The 24,048-nt window shown below is 35.1% G+C and overlaps 2 protein-coding genes and 1 long non-coding RNA gene across 3 annotated transcripts in view; 1 reads left to right on the forward strand and 2 right to left on the reverse strand.

The window, feature by feature from the left end:
- Positions 1–570: 570 nt before the first annotated feature.
- On the forward strand, positions 571–6,274 carry LOC113083490 (uncharacterized). Its single transcript, XR_003283280.1, has 4 exons — positions 571–590; positions 1,980–2,145; positions 4,438–4,522; positions 5,771–6,274. It is a non-coding gene; the product is annotated as an uncharacterized LOC113083490 (long non-coding RNA).
- An 849-nt stretch (positions 6,275–7,123) lies between these two features.
- LOC113083488 (kinesin light chain 2-like) lies at positions 7,124–19,410 on the reverse strand. The gene is made up of 14 exons (XM_026254547.1): positions 19,143–19,410; positions 16,796–17,036; positions 16,329–16,632; positions 14,730–14,946; positions 13,533–13,722; positions 12,486–12,659; positions 11,057–11,156; positions 10,701–10,750; positions 10,083–10,150; positions 9,897–10,005; positions 9,574–9,711; positions 8,945–9,069; positions 8,803–8,860; positions 7,124–8,474 (listed from the first exon to the last, which is right to left on the reverse strand). The coding sequence occupies exons 2-14, from the start codon at positions 17,021–17,023 to the stop codon at positions 8,391–8,393; spliced, it is 1,845 nt and encodes a 614-aa protein (XP_026110332.1). The 5' UTR covers positions 17,024–17,036; positions 19,143–19,410; the 3' UTR covers positions 7,124–8,390.
- A 1,267-nt stretch (positions 19,411–20,677) lies between these two features.
- LOC113083487 (phosphofurin acidic cluster sorting protein 1-like) overlaps positions 20,678–24,048 on the reverse strand; it is a 16,323-nt gene continuing 12,952 nt past the window's right edge. The window contains exon 23 of the mRNA XM_026254546.1: positions 20,678–24,048. This exon is cut by the window's right edge and continues 411 nt beyond it. The gene's annotated coding sequence lies outside the window, so the exon portion shown is untranslated.

Below are 24,048 nucleotides of genomic sequence, written 5' to 3' on the forward strand. Positions count from 1 at the left end.
TTTGTCAGTATGTTATTGGAAAAGGCTGACTTACTGAATCGATGACGTCACTTACAGTGACAGTGTAATCGGCTGAAATCAAGTTCACATGAGTTTTGATATTTCATGATAAACATATATTGATACAAATTGTTCTGTGATTTCAGGAGGACAGAAATAAACTCTACAGAACAGAAGTGAATCTCCAAGAATTCAACATTTCTGAAGGGAGATAACGTTACTGACTTAGAAATACAGGTGACCTGAAGAAGATCATGAAATACATTAATATGCCTTTTTCAGAATACATTTCACCAATTGTAAGAAGTCCCTGATATCAAAACGTAAGTCTCACTCAACCTAAAACTAAAAATATAGATTCTGTTATTTTAAGATTATATTATTAGTAGTAGAATTTGTATATTACATATGTTATTATAATTGTTATATATTATTCTGTCTTTTATCTCCATTTCACCTCTACTCTAGCTTGTTTCCTTCTAATGAACCTGGAACTGCTGAGTAAATATTGTTGTCTCTGTGTCAGCTTGTTTTGTTCCTGGACTCTTCAGTGATGACGATCAGAGTCTGAGTGAACCTGCTGTCAGACAGTGAGTACTGTGGGGTTTCAGTCAGGGCCTTCAGTAAACAACTGTAAGATACCTGTACATATCTTACACATCTCTGTTACAGCTAATGCAGTATGTGTAATGCACTTATTATGCCCCACACAGGCTCTCAACAACAATGATGGCTGATCAACAACTTCAGCAGTAGGCTAGATTAGTGTGGGTTAACGGGATAGTTCACCCCAAAATGAAAATTTGCTGTTAATTTACTTTTTGGTAACACTTTATAATAAAGTTCAGTTGTAAGTCACTTTTAAGTGATTAGTTAATGATGAACTAATCATTTACAAAACATTCATAAGCACTTAATAAGTGATATACTAATAATTTGTGTACTTTTTGTAAATTAATTTAAAAGTCATTTACAAGTAATTCGATTATGATTAACTAATTATTTACAAAACATGACTGTGTGTTCATAGAAATAAATGATGTTAATATTTTTATCTATGTTCTGTAGATTAAGTTATAAATAATTTACAAGTGACATGAATATACATTCACTAATGATTAAGTAATATGCTATGATTTAAACATCTTTCATAAGCAATCTTTAAAAAAAATAACATCATGAAAAAAATCAAACAGATCCTTAATGGTTAATAGTTAGTAGTTAATATATTATGAATCACTTATAAATCATTGAAATGTCAACATTGTACTATTATCTCAATAAACATTATAAATCATTTACAAAGCTTTCTGCACCCCCCAATCTAAAGTGTAAACTATTCATCAGTTGTAAATGTTTTACAAACTTTGTGGTTTCCAGTTGTGTGTGCGTGTATATATATATACATACACACACACACACACACACACACATATATATATATATATATATATATATATATATATATATATATATATATATATATATATACACACACACACCAACACACACACACACACACACACACACAAAATCAACCAACCTGTAACCGGAAAGTTTACATTTACAACTGATGAGTAGTTTACACTTTAGATTGTGGGTGCAGAAAGCTTTGCAAGTTATTTATAACTTAATCTACAGAACATAGATAAAAATATTAACATCACTTATTAATCATCTATGAACACATAGTCATGTTTTGTAAATGATTAGTTTATCATTAGCTAATTACTTTTACTACATGGCTCTGTGGGTACTTGATTCTGATTGGTCAGTTGCGACATTCCGATGTATGTTATCCCTGGATAAAAACCTGTAAAATGTAATAACACAGGCTCATCCGGGTAACAGCAGTTGGTGCTGTACTCTTGCTTTAACTATTTTTTTCTTGGTGGAAGCTGTGCATTTGTTTAGCTAATAAAATATAAAAACTTTATTCAAAGTTGTGTACAATTGTTTAATTATGTCATCCTGGTTAGGGTTGGCCTGATTGACGATGCCATCGTCCATCGCCAATGGCTTATAGACATCACCATGCTGCGCCGGCAAACAGCGTCATCAGCTCCAGTATCTCGCCCGTGCATCTGTTGTCATGCGACAGTTGTGAACATGCTGACAGCTGGTTGCCCAGGCTATGGATTAAAGGTAATACTGTTGTAAGTAGTGTTCATTTTCTCCTACATACCGATCATTTCGCTTCATTATACCTCAATGTATCACCAGGAGCCACCGGTATTGATTTGGTCTTGTTTTTTTGTTTGTTTGTTTTTCTGGACATCCACACAGCACCACAGTATTATCAACTAGAGATCGACCGATAGCGGATTTTACCAATACTGATAGCTAGTTTGGACTACACTGGCCGATACCGATTTATAAACCAATAGTTTTTAAAATGAATACTGAACGAAATGTATACTGAACGAGAGCAGCGGTCTGCGGTCGCGCTGCGGGTTCCCGGGTTTGTGTCCGTTCTCGAACCATTCCATGTATTTCAACTGTAGAAACTTTCTTTCATATTTGTCGACCAATATACAGAAAACTACATCAGTATATCATCATAAACACAAACTTTTTTGTCTTACGTGAACGTAAACAGATGAACAGATGAGAAAGAAACACACACGTACAGTATTTTTGTTTAAAGAGACAACGTCGCATCGCGCTGCCTGTCATTGATGTTAATCAAAGAACAAAAGAAAATCATTCACTGATCACGACTGAATATATTTAATAACTTTAATTGATTAACCTTTATTTTATTTATAAAAAGAAAACTATGCAGTGTTTTTAAACTTTTAATTACAGTTTCTGTACCTGAAATTTTGTTTAGCTGTATTTATGATATTGCTAATTGATTTGTTTGTTCATATCTTACTACTGACTGGTTACTTGTCTTTAACACTTTAATATTTTATTAATTAATTGTTTTTGCTATGGTATTTATTATTTTTTTTTTTTAAGCACAGGCAAAATTCCTCTTGCAGTGTTTTGTAAGCTGCTGATTTTTGCTCGTGTTATTCAGCTGCAACAGAATGCTTTGTAAAAAGACAGAAACATGTTTGACATCTAAATGTTTGAATTAATTTTTTTTATCTTATTGGAATCAAAACTAAAAATCGATAAGCAGAATCTGAATTGGAATCGCTAAAATTCAGACGATACCCAACCCTACACACCGAACGCATCACATTTTATTTGCTGCTATTTTAGAACAGTGCATGATTATCTAATCATGCGCAGCGTCTTTGAGAAGTCACAGTTATCACACACACCGGATGCGTCACATTCAATTCAAGCAGCGGTCTAAAACTGTTTATTTAATCACCAAACGGACATAAGTTTGCTTCAGGAATGAACTATGTGGCATATGTGTTTAAAGTTCAGTGTTTAAAAAAAAAGAGCAAACGGAAAGAAAACGCGCAATCTGTATTACAGCTTTCTATATGAAGCATACAGACTGTATTAGAGCCACAGAAAGACCAACGTTTTGCTGTAAAATGCACAATACATAATTTATAGCCTCGGGTGAAGTCATTATGTAAATTTACAATGATTTGAGATTAATATAATGTTATTTAATAGAAAACTATGTGAACGGCTGCATTTAAATTCGCGTTTGAAGTTTCCCACTCTGTGCAGCGCACAGTGTCACATGGCAAAACAAACGCAACATGGAAAAATATCTCCATGGATTTTGGCGATAACCGAGAGTTCTACAAATCAACTATCGGTGCCGATTAACCAGCAAAACCAATGAATCGGTCGACCTCTGTTATAACAATGTGCATGATACAATACTCATCAAATAATAAAGAACTCATTTCATGTCCCTTGACTCAGATTAAAAAGTAATCACGGCCAACAAAATAACTTGTGCTTGGTGTTAACTGTTAGTCACTTATTGCACTCATAGTTGCAATCTTTGCAATGGTGCATAAAAATGTTGCTGGCCTTCAGTTTAGGTGTAGGTCTTCCTTTCTCAGTTGTAGGTCTTCATTTCTCAGTTATTCTATTTTGTCTGAAAAAGAGCACCTTAAAAAAGCATTTTAGTAGATTGGCAACCAGATCTGTAGGCTGTATTTTCTTTTCATTGAATTTCACTTTCGTACTTTGGAAATCCCTGACTAAAAGGGCAGTCTAACGCTGGGGGTAGCACTGGGCACGTCTCTAGACCCAGAGGGTGTGCTGTCATTGAACGTCAAAATTTGATTGGCTTATGATTCCGTCACTAATGCTCGTAACAAATCAGATGTGACTTATTTCATCAAAAGGGTAGCACCATCTGTAGTGCTGGCCATAGACTTTTTTTAATGTAGGATATTCCAGGTCAACCTCAACTAAACTAATCACAAGCAATTTGTGAACATTACACAAATGTAAATGATAACTAAATAGTCTGTAAAAGCATTTTTCACACAATTTTGTTTTTTATAGGGCCAGAAGAGAAGGCCCTGCTGCCCCTGTCGGCCCACCGCAGCTGTCAGACAACATCTCCAAGATGCTATAAACTGCAGGACTAGTAAGTACAATCTTGAACATGCACAACTGTTTCATAAGTTTGGGAAGGTATGTTTTTTTTTTGTGTTTTTGAAAGTCTTTTATGGCAACCACAGTTTAATTTATGAAATGAATACAATTCACTACAATTTAAAATAATAGTTTTCTATTTGAATATATTTAGAGAAGTAATTTATTCCTGTGATGGTAAAGCTGTATTTTCAGCATCATTACTCCAGTCTTCAGTGTCACATGATCTTCAGAAATCATTCTAATATGATGATTTGCTTCTGAAGAAACATTTCTGACTATTATCAGTGTTGAAAACAGCTGTGTTCCTTAATTTTTTCAGGATTCTTTGTACAGTGTTTGAAACAGAAATGTCTGTTTTAACTTTTGATAATTGATAAGACAGTGATAATAATTAAAAATGTTTATTGAGCAGCAAATCAGAATGATTTCTGAAGGATCATGTGACACTGTAGACTGGAGTAATAAAAATTAGCTTAGATCACTGAAATAAATTACATTTCACGATATATTCACGTAGAAAACTGTTGTGTTAAATTGTAATATTTCACAATATTACAGTTTTTTTACTTGCTTTTGATCAAATAAAGGCAGCCTTGGGGGGCAGAAGAGACTTTTCTCAAAGACGTAAAAAAAATCGTACTGACCCCAAACTTTTAACGGTAGTATAAATTATAAATTACAAATATAATGTTCCACCTACTGAAATGTGTATTCCATTCTAAATAGATTCCTGTTCCACAAATATTACATTTACAGGGATCACATGAAACCCTTCATCAATAAATTGATTTTTGAGAGCATTAGTGGCAGTGTGTCGATTTTTGTTTATTGATTGGTGAATTGGAAGTGGATGCGTGTTTATTAAACCTACTTGTGATTAAATCAGATATATATAGCAAAATAAGCTCAAATTGAGGCAGCAGCATCTATGGTGCATGGCCTGTAGTGAGGTCACTAAATTCTAATACCAAGAATTTATCAAAGTCCACTAAAGGAAGCAAAACTTTTTGGTATTTTACTTGAAATAGCCTTCCTAATAATATTTGGGGCTCGGACACACTTTTTTTTTTTTGTTTAAATTAGATTAAAATACATAGTTTAATATTCACACAACACATCTAATAACCATGCACTCCAGTTATATGTGATTAAATAAATAATATTTTGTCTGAAAAAATATGAACAGCAGCAGCTATGCTAAACTTTCTTTTCTTTTTATTTCCTGTTTCTATCTCAGGATGGCCATCGCAAGGTTACTAGAGATTACACCAGCTCCAGACTGAATCCAAACTCACTCATGAAGACTTCACATGACGCCAACGCTCACAAAGACTACAGACGACGACAACTGTACATGAACACACAAGATCTTATCCTTATTTTGCCTATAAGGGTAAATTTGGTGATTTTCAACCTGCTTTATTGCAATGTCTCTAATATCTGTAAATGAACAATATTTACTCTCTGAGTTATGTGGACCTACATGTCCCCTTTTATTTGTAAGCAGCAAAATGAAATGACGAGTTTTGACGAAATTACACAATGCAGCATCTAAATGAAAACATGCTGTTTTGTATCAGTTTTGCTGGCAAATAAACGGTATCTAAGAGAAAGAATAAACATTGTTCTTTTACAAATGTTACCAACAATATAACAATACAAAATGGATTGAATTTTTTTTACTTACCCTTTAAAAATGTTGAAAGATAATGTTAATGTTAACTGAATACAAAACTAGAGACTTGTTTAGTAAGATTTTATCAGAAAATATTTTTGAAGTTTTATCATGCAATTTAAAACATTTTAATTACTTAATTATTGTTTGCCTGGTTTTATTTTGTGTTTATGTAACTCTTTTTAAAAAGTTCTTGATATAAAGTTAACCTGCGATGCTGACAGCACTGAACACATGACTTTTTATTATGAACTAGATGGTCTTCCTAGTGAGTCTCAGTTATCTGGGTTTTTAAACTGTAACCTTGAAACATGCATTTCCTGTAAACCTACTTTGAAATAAATATTGTGAAAAAAGTGCTATACTCATTACATTTAACATTTAACCATGCAAGTACTGTAGGAATTGTTATTTTTGTTTTACTGCAAAAGCTGTAGTAAAATCATGGTGATTGTAGTAAAACTATGGTTGATTTTGTTTTTTCTATGGTTTTACTGCAAAAGCTGTGGTAAAATCATGGTTAATTTTCAAAAGACTACAAATAATCCCGAATTATCCACTTTTGATCAAAGCATCTGGTAAATGTTAATGTATTTGTACATGTAATATGAAATAAACGAAAATATTAATAAAGTTGCATCGGTTCTTGAGAGTGGTGTGTATTGTTTTATTATAAACCAGCGGCGGTAGCCGTGGGTGATCCGTAATGATGAGCAAAACGCCGGTGAACCGCGTCCACGCAGAGCGGCCGGGATGTATCGTCCCAGCATCGGCCGGAGAGCATTTCCGATCAGAGGCCGACGTCGCCGAGACATCTTGCCTATTAGCAAACGCTCCCTGAGCGATATCGTCCCGATGGAATTTTGTAGATCGGCTCGACATCGGCACAACGTATGTGTGCTGTCTGGGATATAATGTATAGCTTTTGTAATTAGAAATTGGAGGAAAAATGTGCTTAACTAATGAAAGTAATCTGACAATACAAAGAACAAACACCAACAACAAAAATCTTTATGCAAAATGTGATTGCATATGATTTAAGGTGAAATATGACATTTATTTATAAGATTGGCTCATTTGTATGGCTGGTTCCCAAAGCTAGTGTCGTCTGCACATACAGAGATCACTCGCCTCTGATGAACACAAGAAAAATCGAGCAAATAAACCAAAAATCAAACACACACATCCTTAAATCAATGTAAAAAATGGGCAACAGAGTCACAAAAAGGTGCAAACGTTTACATACAAGTACACTTATAAGATATTTGTTGTTCCTGTTAGGATTGGCAATGTATGAACATGAAAAGATAAAAACAAAAACAAGAGGATTTGTCTGTTTTACTCACATCCTTATATTCCAGTGGCTGGAAAATCAAATAAAATGAAAAACTCATAAACTGATGGAAAATTCCAGTTGTATAGGTTTGGCCTTTTCCACCGATTTGACCGACAGAGCTGGAGGAGTTTGCCTCGCAATCAGATAAAATGACTGAGCGTTTGTATTCTGAATCTAGATTCGCTAATAAATAAGAGCTCTAGCTCGAATCAGCTTTAAATCGTAAAGCAGAAATCCTTCATTGTAACATTCAACGCGATTTCCAGTCGCTCCAGGACAGACGTACAACTACAGTGTAAACGAAATCCTTGTGCACTAATTTCGCGAAAACAAAAAGACCTTAAATAATTTAAATCATCATATACATTAAACTCAAAAGGCAAAAGTGAGGTCGTACCAGTCAGTGCTCTCGAATTTCAATCGTAAATGCATTCGTAGTAATTTTTCGCTCCATTTCAACTCAGTGAGGTCGTTTCGTTGAAGCTGTTAGCATCTACTATATATGAACTTTATGTTTTCTAAATGGCAAACGTATGCTTTGATAACTTGATCATTGTGTGCTAAACTTCGCGATTTTGACGCCATGCATTGATGTAATTTCACCACTGGATGTCTGTGGTTTAGTAGGCGATATCGTGCTACATTGCGTTTGATCTCACTAGTGGCGAAGCAGAGAGACAAATCCCAGATTTTTGCAACCAATGTGAAACTAAAAGACGTGTTTGCTTTTAAGATCTTTTTCTTAGGATAACGTTTGTAATAAGTATCATTTAATGGTATTTTCGATTCAAGTAGGTAGCAAACAGCCTCTCTGTTTGGTTCCTTTTTCACGTTCAGACGTCGTCTCTAACTGATCAGAGAGCTGCGTCTGGTCAGGTCCACATTACTAGCGCTCAGTCCTCTGGATTCTGACAGACCGCTGGTAGATTCCTGAAGACACACAAACACACAATCTTTTTATCATGCAACAATACAATGGAAATACACCATTTTAAACACCACATGGATAATGAGTGAAAATATACTGCAAACAGGATTTAAAAGCATAGCATGAAAATCTTAAAGCTTAATGTTCCTAATCTTACTGTGGAAAATTTGTGTGCATGTCAAAAATATAGTAAAAACATTAAAAAGTGTGAAATATTATTACAAATCAAGACAGCAGGTTTCTATGTGAATATATGTTAAATTATAATTTATTTCTGTGATGTGCAGGTGTATTTTCAGCATCATTACTCTCCAGTATTATTATACACACCTGTGAGGTTTCTTCTGCACTCTTGTTGAGGAAATTTAAGGAGCTCGCCCTCTTCATCCTTTTAAACCAAACAACATCAGCAGTTACAGGATCATGTCTGATCTCTTTGGAGGAGATTGAGGGTGACGTGCTGGGGTCTCACCCGGGGTTTCGTGGCTCCTGAGGGCCGCTGCCCTGCAGCTTCTTCACCAGCATCTCACTGCTGCGCCGCAGCGCTTCCCGAATCTTCCCGAACGAGCCGCTCCTGCGCAGCCCGCCGTTACCATCCTGCGCCAACAATACATGATCAAACCTCAACACACACAAGACCAGTCAGAAATGATGAATTAATGAGATTCATAGATCTTCTGTTCACCAGGGCTGCATTAATTTGATAAAAAAATAGGAAAACTGTGAAATATTATTACAATTTAAGTTAACTGTTTTCTATTTTAATATTTTTTTTTAAATATAATATATTTCTGCGATCTAAGCCGATTTTCAGCATCATTCCTCCAGTCTTCAGTGTCACATGATCTTCAGAAATCATATTAGAATGATTTCTGAAGATCATGTGACACTGAAGACTGAAGAGTAATGATGCTGAAAATTCAGCAGGGCATCACAGAAATAAATTATATTTTAACATATATTCACATAGAAAAATGCTTTTCTGAATTGTAATAATATTTAAAAATTTTACTGTATTTTTTATTAAATAAATGGAGCCTTGGTGAGCATTACAGAACATTTGCATTAAAGATTGTAACAACACACAGTGTCTCCACTGACCCCGCTCCACTCGGCTTCGTCTCCATCACAGTCTCCTCGGGCGTTTACTATATCTCGACTCTGACGTCTGTCTCCTCCAGCACATCCTCCATCCTTCAGCAGCTCCACCACCTTACTCTGATTGATGGCATCGATGCCCTGACAGACACAAACAGCCTTTACACGGCCACCGTCTCATTTCTAGAGTGCTCAGTCAGTTCAGATAATGAATGACAGAGAAGTCAGTGATGTTTTCCTAACAGCGTTCTCTTCCTGTATGAGTCATCTGCGACAGGAAGTCAGCCTCGAGTTTAGCAGGTCGAGTGTCAGCATGCGTGTCGTACCTGTTTGCGGTTTTTCGTGGCACACTCCTCCAGCGTCTCGGCGGCCTCCAGCTTGCCCTGCCGACGGTACAGAGCACCCAGACTCTTCAGCGTGGTGTTAACAGTCGAGCTGCTCCAGAGAAACATCCAGAGTCACTCCAAAACACTCTGATACCCAGAATCCTCTGGGGGACACCGGACACTCACCTGTCCACTTTACAGGCTTTGTACCAGCTGCCGTATTCACCGTACGGACCCGGGTCCTTCCTCTTACCCTGGATGAGCAGCAAACAAACTCAAATCAACTCGTACTGAACACACACAGACAAATATAATGAAATGAGAGCATTAAAATGAAACCTGGTAAAAAAATCAAATCAAATCAAATAGTATAAGAGAATCAGAGAGTTGCTGTATTGAAAAAAAAAATTGTGTACTTTAAATGTCATATAGTTTAAATATAATTAATATAGGTGTGTTTATTAATCATGTTTAATATACATAAAATACATGCATTATTGTTTAAATGTTTGGGGTCGGTAATATTTTTTAATGTGCTTGAAATTAGTATTTTTTGCTCACTAAGAATGTATTTATATGGTAAAAAATACAGTAACGTTTCTCTTTTAAAAATGTAGTTATATTTCTGTTATCAAAGCAAGTGCAAATATCAATTCAATGCATCCTTTGGGTAATGCATACAAATTTCTTTAAAAAAAGTGTGTGTGTGTGTATATATACACACACTTTTACATTTAAACACATTCATACAAATATGTACATTTAAATATATTTTTGTAAAATACAATTTAAAGCCTATAATACCTTGCTTTCTTCTCTTTCCTCTGCATGCATCCAGATTGGTTTGTTATCATCTGAGGAGTATACAAATAGATTCAATGTTGTTACTTGTTTTCTGACAGTTTTCCCTGTATGGCCTCAGACAGCAGAGTAGTGCCTAGTCGTAATCCTGGAAGCGTCTGATTGGCTTAAATGGCTGTGATGTCACAATAGACGGATTAGACATAACGTCTGAAAGATCAAACATCTCACCACATCATCCTGACAAAAACTGAGCATTAATGTCCATTCTTAGAAAAACAGATGATTAACATGCAAAGCGAGTCAGATGAGATGAACGTGTGTATGAAGGTATGGTTTGTGTAATGATAAATACACACTGTTGACAGATCCGAACTGTTTCTCATGCGCACGGGTCAGGATCTCCTTGTAAAGCGTCTCTGCGTCTTTGAATTTGCCCTGTTTCAGGTAACACGTGGCCTGTGGAGGAAACACAATCACAATCAAACAGAGCAATGCTCTCCAGTTCAGAACAAGAATATTCACCCGGAGGACTTGGGTGCATCTGCGGTTTCTTGAACATTTACTTTCACAGATAAACTCAAGACGTGATATAGAAGAAGCAAACAGAAAGACTGTTTATTTGCTCTCAAGAAGCTTCACTTCTTCACATCCTGTTTGCACTGGGTTCGTTTGGATTCAAGCATTTGAGAGAATATAAAATCAAGTTGTGATGGCAGAATAACTGTACCGATGTGCTCAAAAGACTTGACTGTGACACAATACTCAGCGCTGCAACCTTCAATGCAATGTGATGAGATCTAAAAACAATGAATCAACACATTTCATGATTCGTTAATCATGCCAGGTCCACACATAATACTTATTTCATATGCGAAGATGTTAGCCAATCACAGTAGTGGGTGTTTACATTAAACCTTCAGATAGACACGCCCCTTTAGGCTGCTGGGATAAAATAAGGGTGGAACATGGCCATGCATATTATTCCTGAATTACAAATATATTTATTTATATACATATATAAACAATGGGTTAAAATTAAAATTTCAAATTATAAAATAAATGTTCAAATATACAGGTAGGAGTAAATCAAGAAAAATAAGAAATAATAATAAGATCTATTACTATAACTAATATCATATATTTAACATTTTCAAAATAAGATATATTTATTGCTTGTGTAACTGTTGTGCATTTACATTAATATAAACAAATATATAAAGTCTGAAATCCATATAATGTAAAATCATACTAACATTATAAGTGCACCTCAGGAAGCATTATAAAATAATAATAATAAAATGTAATTCATCACCCGTTTTTGAGGGGATGTTTTTATGTTAACGTTCCCAGTTTGGTGTATAACCTGATGACTTTACTCAACAACCTAAAACTTTCTGCACTTTCTCTGTGACACTTGTGGTGTTCCTGGTCAAAACTTACTGGCCTACAAAAAATTGCTTGCATTTTGAGGTTCAAATATTGTATTCAATCTTTTTTTGACTTGTTTTCTTCAATTTAGCACAGGTTTAATGCACTTAATATTTTGACTGCCGAAATTATTCACAAATAATGTTTTTTTTTTCACTCATAAACTGAGGTTTGTGAGCCTAAACTAGACTGAATCCAGGATTCGGAGATACTACAGCATCAAAACAGATTCACAAGCAATTTTTAAAAAAGCTGGTCATTTCTGACCAGAAACAGCTAATTCGGTGAAGATTTCCAGCACAGATGAAGAGTTGAAACCCTGCTGTCTCAGTTGTGGGTGTGTGGATCCGGCCTCACCAGGTTGTTTTTGGTCTTGGCCACATTGGGGTCGTCGGCGCCCAGTTTGTTCTCGTAGATCTCGAGCGCCCTGCGGTAATAATACTCCACTTCCTCATACTTGCCCTGATTCTGACACAGCAGAGCCAGATTATTGAGCTGCTTCGCCACGTCAGGGTGGAACTTACCCAGAACCTGCAAACACAGGAGCACAAGTGTGACCCTGCACCGCAAAACCACTCGTAACGCTCAGTGTTGGAGGAACAGAGATCTTACATCAGCTGAGTAAATCAGCTTTCCACTGATGTATGGTTTATTATGATCGGACAATATTTGTCTGAGATGCAACTATTTGAAAATCTGGAATCTGAGGGTGCAAATAAATCAAAATATTGAGAAAATCATCTTTAAAGTTGTCCAAATGAAGTTCTTAGCAATGCATATGTGACTCTGGAGCACAAAACCAGTCTGAAGTCTCTGGGGTGTATTTGTAGCAATAGCCAAAAATACAATGATCCATTTTTCTTTTATGCCAAAAATCAATAGGATATTAAGTAAAGATCATGTTCCATGAAGATATTTTGTAAATTTCCTACCGTAAATATATCAACACTTAATTTTTGATTAGTAATATGCATTGCTAAGAACTTTATTTGAACAACTTTAAAGATGATTTTTTTGCTCCCTTAGATTCCAGATCTTCAAATAGTTGCATCTCTTTCTTTATAAACATACATCACTGGAAAGCTTATTTATTCAGCTTTCGGATGATTTATAAATCTCAATTTCAAACGTTTTTACCCTTACCCTTGGTACAGGGTCACATATTGTCAATCAAAAATCAAGTTTTGATGTATTTACACAGTAGGAAATTTGCTAAATATCTTCATGGAACGTGATCTTTACTTAATATCCTGATGATTTTTGGCATGAAAGAAAAATGATGCATTTTGACCCATACATTGGTCTATTGCTACAGATAGCCCTGATCTACTTCTGACTGCTCCAGGGTCACACAGCGGCTCCAGGAGAGCAGCAGTATCAGTCTGACAGCTGTGTGTTCTCCACCTTCTCTCGGATCTCCAGCGCTCTCTTGCAGAGCGGCTCGGCCTCCTTGTGTTTCCCGCGCTTGCCGTACAGCACGGCCAGGTTGTTGAGGGTCGCGGCCACAGCGGGGTGATCTCTCCCCAGAGTCCTCTCTCTGATGGCCAGAGCGTCGTTCAGCAGGTGAGCCGCCTCTTTATACTTGTTCTGGTCCCTGGAGCCACACACACACACACACACACTCGCTAGTTATGCATCACAACTTCAGCCGCCAAAACTGTTTTAGAGGATCTTTGAGTGAAACAGTGATGTTTAAGCTGCTCTGTGTCAGTGTCGTTTTCATTTTGATGAACGGAGATCTTTCTTTCTATGAATTTGTATTTGGAGCTCGTCATCAAATTATATAATTCAGAAATAAAAGTCAATAATCTACTATGATTTTAAACTTTACTTCTGTATTCTTTATATATGTAAATACATTCAACTTTTTAAATCAACTTTATAAATGAATATATCATTAAACAAGTTTAACAATTATTTATTTATATTTTCAAAATCATGTTAAAACAAGAGTATCAATTATGATCCATCGTTTAATTGTTTAGAATTTAACAATAAACTAATATTTAATTAACACATTAACAAAGCTGAATTAAAAACATAAATAAAAAAAAAAAAATATATATATATATAAATAACAAGTCCTAATGTGGACTTACAGAATATAAAAAAATGAAATCTAAATCTGTTATCATTTAGAAATAAAAGGCTATTTTTCTGAATAATTAATCAACATCAGGTAATTAGATTAAAAACTATAATTGACTGACAGTCCTAATCTTAAAATATTCCACTTTTTAAATGAAAATGTATCAGTTTATTAACTGAAAATATCATAAAGGTTTATATAAAATGCATTTAAAATGCTTCTATTTAAATTATACACAAAAATACATTTCTATTTCAAAAAGAAATATATTTTCTTGAGCTGAACTTGTAATGTTTTTACATCAAACATTGTCATAATTTAGAAATAAAAGGCCATTTCTACCATGATTTTAGATTTATCTTCTGTATTTATCTGTAACTTTTAATGACATTTAATCAACTTATATAATACATTTGATTACGTTCTTCATTATTACATGGCTAAATTGAAATTTTGGCTAAATTGAAAAGGAACGTTAATCTCGGTGCATGGCGAGTGCAGTGACCTCTGACCTGTAGACCAGGGCGAGGATGTTGAGCATGGTGGCCACGTCTGGGTGGTTGTGTCCGGAGGTCTTCTCCAGGTCCTCCAGAGCCTGTTTGCAGAGCGGCACGGCCACCTCGTAGCGTCCCTGAGAGGCGTACTGGATCACCAGGTTATGAAGCGTCCTGAGACGGGCCGGGATCTCGTAGCCCCCCTGCTGCGCCGCCGCTTCACCGCTGGGCTGAGCTGGACACACACACACACACACACACACACACACACACACACACACACACAACATGCCCATTTTAAAATTATGTTAAAATTATTCCAAATAAAAATCTCAAGTATGAACCATCAGGATTTCAAAGAATGTTTATTTGTTCATTTCTCGATCGTCATTGCTTTGGATGTTTTGAAACTACAGAGCTTTAATATATATACAGTACAGACAAGTTTGGAAGCATTACTATTTTTAATGTTTTTGAAAGAAGTTTCTTCTGCTCATCAAGCCTGCATTTATTTGATCAAAAATACAGAAAAAACTGTAATATTGTGAAATATTATTTTAACTTAAAATAATAGTTTTCTATTTGATTATACTTATTATAAAAATAATTTATTCCTGTGATGCTGAATTTTCAGTATCATTACTCCAGCCTTCGGTGTCACATGTAACATCAGTCGATCACATGATCATTTAGAAATCATTCTAATATTCTGATTTATTATGAGTGTTGGAAACAGTTCTGCTGTCTAATATATTTGATCAATAAAAGGTTAAAAAGAACTGCATTTATAAAAAAAAAATAAAAAAAAATTCTAATATATTTTGTAATAATATATTTTCTTTACTATCACTTTTGATCAATTTAACTCATCCTTGCTGAATAAAAGTATTGATTTTATTTTAAAAAAGAAAGAAAAAAAAATTACAGACCACAAATTACTGACCAGTAGTGTATATTGTTATTACAAAATATTTATATTTTAAAAACATAGCTTCTTTTTTTTTACTTTTTATTCATCAAAGTATCCTAAAAAAGTATCACGTTCTGAAAAAATATTAAGCAGCAGAACTGTTTCCAACTTTGATAATGAATCATCATATTAGAATGATTTCTAAAGGATCATGTGATAATGATCCCAAAAATTCAGCTTTGCACCACAGAAATAAATGATAATCTAAAGTATAATACATTTAAAAACAATTATTTTAAATTTTAATAATATATCACAATTTGATTTTTTTCTGTATTTTTGATCAAATAAATGCAGGCTTGATGAGCAGAAGAAACTTCTTTCAAAAACATTAAAAATAGTAATGTTTCCAAACTTTTGGTCTATACTGTACATATTAATATATAATCTTTTATGATCTTTAAAACAATATTTGGAGATAAAGAGTGATATTATATAATATTATTTACACTATACTGTTATAAAGACTTTTTGTCCATATAATGAATCTGCATCTGCCCCCAGTTGCAGATTTTTGCACAGTTTGAGCCTCTTATAAGCCATAAAAGCCTGCTATAAAATATATATATTTGGTTATTCAGTTCTGACTTAACTTGGTGTGTGAGGTTTGACAGGTTTAAGGTGATCTAGAAGAGCTGGTCTCTCACCTGGCCCCGGCTCGTCATCGTTTGGAAACAGGTCGTCCAGATTGTCCTTCTCCTTCTCTCCCGTCTTCTCCTCGGAGGGCGAGGCGTCCCCGTCCAGCTTCCGGATCTGGTTCATGAACTCCAGGTGCTTCTTCTCCTCCTCCAGCTGGGCCACGCTCTGCTCGCTCTTCTGCAGCTTGTGTTGAGTGCTGGCCAGCTCGTCCCGCAGCCACTGGTTCTCCTGACAGAGACGACGCACCTGAGCACGCAGCTTCTGCTTCTCTGACTCCACGGCGCTCAGGTGAGCGGACAGAGCGATGATCACCTGAGAGCAGACGCCCCATCAGTCCTCTCGCTGCATTACACTGATCAGGTGACAGCAACACATTTACAGTGCTCCTTGACCCTCTAACAAATCAGCAGATCAGCATATGATAATGATTTCTGAAGATCATGAATGCAGTCTAGACAGGCAGTGTTTGAGATACCTGCGCCTCTCCGAGCCCCAGCTCGATGTCCTCCAGACTCTTTCGGAGCAGGCTGGACCTCTCCTGTGCGACGGGAGGCTGAGCACAGTCCAGGACAGAGTTTAGGAGCTGAGTGTGTTCCCCTCGCAGCGTCTCCAAACCTTGCATCACTGCTTTAGTGTTCAGCACGATCTCGTCCTGCGTCAGACGCTCCAGCGCCTCGTCTCGTGGGTACACCATGGTGGACATCACCCGCGGGACGCTGAGAACACAGCTTTATTACAAACTGATGCCTTACAAATCCTGCTCTTACATGGCTTCGGTAGAATATAAAATACAATAAAGGTTGCCAAGTCAATGCAACATTTCAATTTCATTTAGTTCAACTTGATAACTCAAACTGAAATTAATTTTTTTTAAATAGAACAATAACTAATAAATGTTTTTATAAAAACAAATAGCAATTTTACCAAAATGTAATCTAATAAAACTAAAATTATTAAATGCAATAACCTAAAATAAAATAGGCTAAACATTAAGTGAAACAGAATAAACTAAATAAATCAAACAAATAACAAAATTATTTCTGCATTTTGGCAAAGCAATATTTCCCATTTTCATTTGTTTAAATAAAAGAACAAAAACAACTAAAACTGAAAAAAAAGACACTTAAAAAGAACAATAACAAATAAAAATGATAAAAAACTACAACATTAGTAGACCTTCGACTTAAAATAAATATAAAGCAATAAAACATTGTAACCAAAATAAAATAAACATCAAATGAAGGGGAATGCAATAAAAACTTGAATAAAAAAAATTCATTCATTTTCATTTAGTTTGAACTGATGTATTAAAATAACTAAAACTGAAATAAAAATGTATAAAAACTATTTTAAATGACACACAACAACAAAAAAAAGAACAAAAATAACTGGATCTGAAATAAAACTAAATAAAAACAATACAACAACTTATAAAAATGCCAAACACGCACACAAATAATAAACAAAATAAAAATTGCTAAAACTATAAATTTTAAAATAATAATTAATTATTCGATGTAACCGGATCTTCTTGAACCAGTTCACCAAATCGAACTGAATCGTTTTTAACGTTATCTGGCTCGGCTCGGTGTTCATCTTCAGTTCTCTCTTCACAGCAGTTCAGTCAGTGTACTGTTTGAGTACATGAATTACTCCGGGATATTGGTTTGTTTTAACTCCGAGGGAGTGTCAGCCACATTAAAAAAGTTAACAGCTTAAGTAATTTGTGAATTAATGCGTATTGGAGACACAAATGATTCAGTTTGATTTGGTGAACTGGTTCAAGAAGATCCGGTTACATCGAATGATTCATCCGTGAACCGGATATCACTAAACTGCAGTGTTTTGAACTAACTCACAACAGACACGGAAGAGAAGACAATAATGAATAAAGTCATAGTTTGTGCTATTTTTGTACCAAAATGTATTTTCGAAGCTTCAAAATATTCCAACGGACCCTCTGATGTCACATGGACTACTTTGATGATGTTTTTCTTTCCTTTCTGGACATGGACAGTATACCGTACACACAGCTTCAATGGAGGGACTGAGAGCTCTTGGACTAAATCTAAAATATCTTAAACTGTGTTCTGAAGATAAACGGAGGTCTCACGGGTTTGGAACGACATGAGGGTGAGTTATTAATGACATAATTTTGCTATCTGGGTGAACTAACCCTTTAACTTCCCCTGCTTCGCCTTTCCTCACCCATCACAACTACTTACTGCAATGCAGCAACAGAGAAAGAGAGAGAGAGAGAGAGAGAGAGAGAGCATCTTATAAACACACCAGATCAGACCACAAACCACCTTCTGATGCTCATCACTCTTCATAAACTCAAAACTCAATTTCACAATGACTGACAGCTGGTGACCCACAGGACAACACAACACGAGTTACCTCCTCCAGACAATCACAACATCTGAGCCAGAAACAGGCCCTGCTCTCAATATCAAACACTTATTCCCATCACGCAAACTCCTCTCATCCTCTGTTTTGTATTCTCATATAATAACATTTGAGAATGAATCATGCATATTTGATCCATAACCCCAGAGATATTCAACGCACCGTCCCTGAAGACAAAAATCACCAGATGCATCATAAACCAGTCATGCATTATCTGGTTTACACTTTCAGACATTTTCAAAACTAATTATAATGGCAGAATTATTTGAATGAACATAAACACAGTCTATTCGGATATTAAATATGAGCTATTGTTTTTAGGCTAAACTTTCCCATTAAATCAGCCTGTAGTTTAGCATCCTATTGTATGATCAATGCATATCAGAAACCTGCATTGCGTGCGAGATAATTACCTTTAATAATCCGCTTCTCCTGAACTCAAGCGAGTAAACTAATTGATGTGATGGATTCACACTCGCTCCAATAAAACGATATGAGACGTGAATCGGCGACGCGCTCAGCAAAACAGACGCCCGTGTGCGCGCTCACCCGCTTCCGCTTCGTCCATCCTTCTCGTCCCTTTCAGTGTGATAGATTGGCAGATATTTGTGCTGGAGTGAGGGAGGATGACCACAGCAAACTGAAAATGGCTGATGTTTGTGTTTGTGCTCCCAGAATCCAAAGCCCTGCGCTGACATCATTACACCCGCCCCAACCGGGCGGTGACCATAGCGCTATGCTAATATTTTGGGCTACATTTGAGCTATTTTGAATTTTTGAGTTATTTTGCTTTCATAACACCTCGTCTTACAGACTATTGGAAAGAGAAAATTAAAAATTCACATTTAGTTGTTTTATTTTTTGACACTTTATATGCTATACTTCTATATGCGTCTGTTGATTCCATTTATAATACATTGTGCTTTGACAAAAAGAGATCTATCTCCACTTCAGGAGAACTTGCATGCAACAAATTTTACAGTTTTAATCCTAACTATATTCTGAAGATTTTTACCGAGGGGTTTGTTTATATAACATTCACATGACTTTTTATATGACATTTTATTTCTAAAATTTGGTGAAAATTTACTGTTTTCTGAATTAAGGAAAAATAAAAACAGATATCTAAAATCGCTTCTGTAAAAAGCTTAACCTCTAATGTCTCAACAAATTGAAGCAAGAATTTTCAACCTGGCCTTTCACAATATCTTGAAATTTATGCAAATTGCATTTTCATTTTAAATGGCCTTAACTTCTAAAATAGTTGTAAAATAGAAAATTTACTGGGAAAATGAATATACAGATATCTTGGGCTATTTGGTCGCACAATTTGTCTTTCTACTAGTGGAAAACCTAAGGTTTTTAAAACATTTAAGGGTTTTGTTTTATGACACTATCCATTTGTGTCTGTAGATTTAAATTACTTTATTGATTTGTAAAAATATGTTTCTATCTCCACTTCAGCAGAATTTACATGAAACAGATTTTACAGTTTTACTCCTAAATATATTCTGAAAACTTTCATAACATTCATATTTTATATAGCATTTTATTCCTGAAATATGAAAATAATGCGACATTTTCTGGAATGAAGCAATAATTCTGAAAAAAAAGTATGCAAATGAGAGAATTTACTGTTGGAAAATGCCTTAACTTGTAAAATACTTGAAATACAAAACAATAGTTTTAATGTATAGTGAATAAACAACTATGTAATTATTGAAACATACATCAGTTGAACTTTTTACTCTATTCACACAATTATGGGACGTTTTTACAAGTAGAGTGTTAAATCTATCAGAAAATATTTAATCAGTATATTAACATATCTATGGCCAAGTAAAGCAAGTGACAAATAATAGTTCCACAAATAACAGTTACACTTATTTTGTTGTGCTAAAAATCCACAAGATACACAAGAGAATTTACAAATCAGGTGTTTATTAAATAAAAAAGAATACAAGTAACACGTCCACTGTCCATACCACATTTATTGATTGACAACTCAGTTATGAAAAAGCATTACTACAAAAACATGTCAAATAAAAAAATAGCACACAATAAAGGAACATGATTTCATATTACAAGCACTTTGGATATGTACAAGCGTTTTTTGTCTAAAGGCAAAAAGGCAAAGAGCTGAAGACTGCTAAAAGATAACAAACGCATGTGCAAAAATACTCATCTCCTCCACAAGCTCGGTTCTTGATCGTCCACGTCTAAATACTACGCAATGATTCACTTTACACAGTAGATTAACTTTAGGTTTGAATCCGAAGCTTGGAATTCAGGCATTTTATCTCTCCAACAGATTACATTGACAAAAAGTATTTGAAGCAGATGAGCGCCAATCTGATTGGCCGTTGGGATAATTAGTCGACCAATCAGAAATTCGAACCAATCCGCTTTATGTTGTCAAACTTTCACATGACAATCAACACAGGTACATACAGAGGTACGAAGACCAGACTCCAAACAGCACACGCATAAAGAGACAGTACATGTTCGAGTGAAGGAATGGAAATTGGAAACTTTCTTTTCATACTGAAATTAATTGATTGGAAAATTCGGTACTTCGGTAACACCGCTCCATAAATACTGAAAATCATTTTCCATACATACAAAAAACACAAACAAACAAAAAAATGTAACAGATGACACTCTTTGGCAGTGACCATTTTTTCCATATATCCATATAAAATTTGAACCTGGACGCCAAAATAGTTGCCATTATTTTGTATTTTTTTAACTCCAAACTCTTGTTTGAAGGTTGCTGCAAGTTTTTGCGCGTTTGCTCATGCAAGCTTAAAACACGGACAGCAAGTTTAACAACAGTACAGACATTTTAACTAGTTAGAAATAATATTCAGCGTGGGTTTTTCTCTTTTTATGCTCAGCATCTGTAGAAGGTTTCTAAGCTTTGGTGAACATGCCGACCCTCTAAATCATGAATGATTTTCAGATCCGGTGAGGAATGATCAAAGCCTTGACAGGACCCTGTAGACACAATAGCTGACTGAAATATTAAAAGCTTTTCTGACATAACTTGCAGCTTTTCATGACAGCCAGAGTATGCATCTTTCTATGAGCCTTACAGGATTTAAATCGCAAAGATATTCATAAAATGCAAAAAAATGCAATTCAAACAGCTTTATAAAAACATATTAAGAACTTATCTGCTATAGACACATTATTAATGTGTGGATATTTGTATAATAGTGCAGTATTGATAGCGAACATTAACTTGAAGAAATTATGTTTTCACTGTTTTTTTAAGAATACGGGCAAAAAATGCAAAATGCACAAAATTTCTTTTGATGTACACAAAAGAAAGACACTCACACTTCAAAACTATTGATAAATATTCTCTGTAAGAATACAAATCGAATTGACCCATCATGACTTTAATACTTTGTTGTTCTTAATACTTTTAACCACAGAAAAACTGACACCTTCATTCCAGAAAACAGAAAGATTTTGGGTGAATCTCACATCCAGCTCAACAAACAAAATAATCATTATATTACAATGATTGTTAATGCAAATATCTGTTTTAGAAATCAGCCTAAATGAACATAATTACAACAAATGATGTATGCAATTATAATTTTTGCAACATTACTGTAATAAAATCATACCAAATCACGTCACAAAGCAAAATCCTAAATGTTCCTAAATTAGGCTGAATTTTCTTTAAGTAAATCTTATTTTTCTTTTGATTTTGTTGTGAAATATGACGTTTTCTTAACAGGTTTTTGTGAGATTCACTCTTTTGGTTTGAAAGTAAATTAATAGGAGTTCAACAAGTTAATCATGTAACAATCATTGTATATTAATTAATAATTTATCAGCATTTAAAGCTGCGATGGATATAAGTCGGCGGGGTAGAAAGATGCCGAATCTTGTTCTGTGAAGAACGTACAGTTATCACCACAGATTAATTAAACCAGTGAGCACTACTGTCCACAACACACACACACACACACACTGGCTTCACTCTCACTGTGGCACAACACCATTTCACACATAGCTTTTTTTGTCGTGTTTTGTTATTATTGTAAAACATTTCAGTGACATTTTGTTAGTTGCATTACCTACCACTCAAGAATATCTCACAAAACGTCTAGACGAAATAAAAGCACGCTACTTCTGTGAAAGCTGCCATCAGCAGTAATGTAACAAGCTCCAGCTAGAAAATAAAGGGATGTTGTAGCTCAAGATTGACTGATCTCAGATCAGTTCAGACGTTTTGTTCACAGCTGCACTGCAAAAAAATGATTCTCGCAGCAATTTTGTCCTATTTTGCATTTCATAGTATTTTCAAATAGCTAAACCTTCTTAAATCAAGATTTATGATAATGTTTTAAGATATTTAGCTCAGTTTTTTGAGGAATGATCAAAATTAAGTACATCTTAAGTCATTTAAGTAAATGTATCTTGATTTAAGATTGCTTAGATATTTGTACTTGAAAAGACAAAAACAAAATAAGAATAAAATAAAATAAGACAATCATGTGTTTGCAGTGTGTAAAGGTAGTGTTTGTGAATCGTGTTTTAATTGGGCATTCTGTATGAGGAGCTGGTCGTTTCTTCTTGTGCTTTGGACGAAGATATGAAGAAATGAAGGCGAGTTTAAGTGCATAGCATTCGACAACTGATGAAGATGAAACCATTGATGTTCTCCCCAAACCCGTTTACAGCTGCAAAGCAATAAAACTACATCTTCCCCAATTCTGCTGGGTTAATCTGTGACATTTTCACATCCAACCTCGTGTAGGCTTTATCTCAGTTCTTGTGCTGATCCATACGACGTATTTCTTTTATAAATCGAGTTCGCCGTTGCCCGTAATGTTAAAGGCGACTGACTCAATCTGTCCCGTAATTTTACATTCTGAGATCTTTGGAGATGTTTTATGAAACAAAATAAAACCTGTAGATGAGCTACATATTTAAGCTAAAAGGACACTTTTAAAAATAAACAATAACGCACACATAAATGCGTGTTTAAAAACGAATATAAAACTAAATTGGAATTGTTTATTCTAGTTAACAGAGATGTGAACTAATAACCTTCCGTGCGTCGAGGGGAACGCGAGGCAATGCAATGTCTTTCCCAGTGCATCATGGGTAATGTAGTTTAAGACATGCAGGATGGAGTTCAACAACGCATTTCCAGATGTGGCCAACTGAAAGGATAAAACAAACTATGCAAAAGATCTAAAAACTCCTCAATTGGCCGATGGGCACCTTGTAGCCCCGCCTCCAATGTAAAAATTGGCATTTAACTCCGCCTTCTTACTACAGGTGAGAAATCTGCTA

This window comes from Carassius auratus, unplaced genomic scaffold, assembly GCF_003368295.1.
Source record: "Carassius auratus strain Wakin unplaced genomic scaffold, ASM336829v1 scaf_tig00038440, whole genome shotgun sequence".
NCBI lineage: Eukaryota > Metazoa > Chordata > Actinopteri > Cypriniformes > Cyprinidae > Carassius > Carassius auratus.

Bases quoted from the DNA above. Each gene is read 5' to 3' on its own strand.
- LOC113083488 (XM_026254547.1), bottom strand. From the start codon at position 17,023: ATGTCCACCATGGTGTACCCACGAGACGAGGCGCTGGAGCGTCTGACG. The intron at 8,861-8,944 runs GTGAGACCCCAG...TTGGTTTAAAAG, and splicing joins CAGGAGCCACGAAACCCCGG to GATGAAGAGGGCGAGCTCCT. The intron at 8,475-8,802 runs GTGTGTATAATA...GTGTGTCTTCAG, and splicing joins GTGCAGAAGAAACCTCACAG to GAATCTACCAGCGGTCTGTC.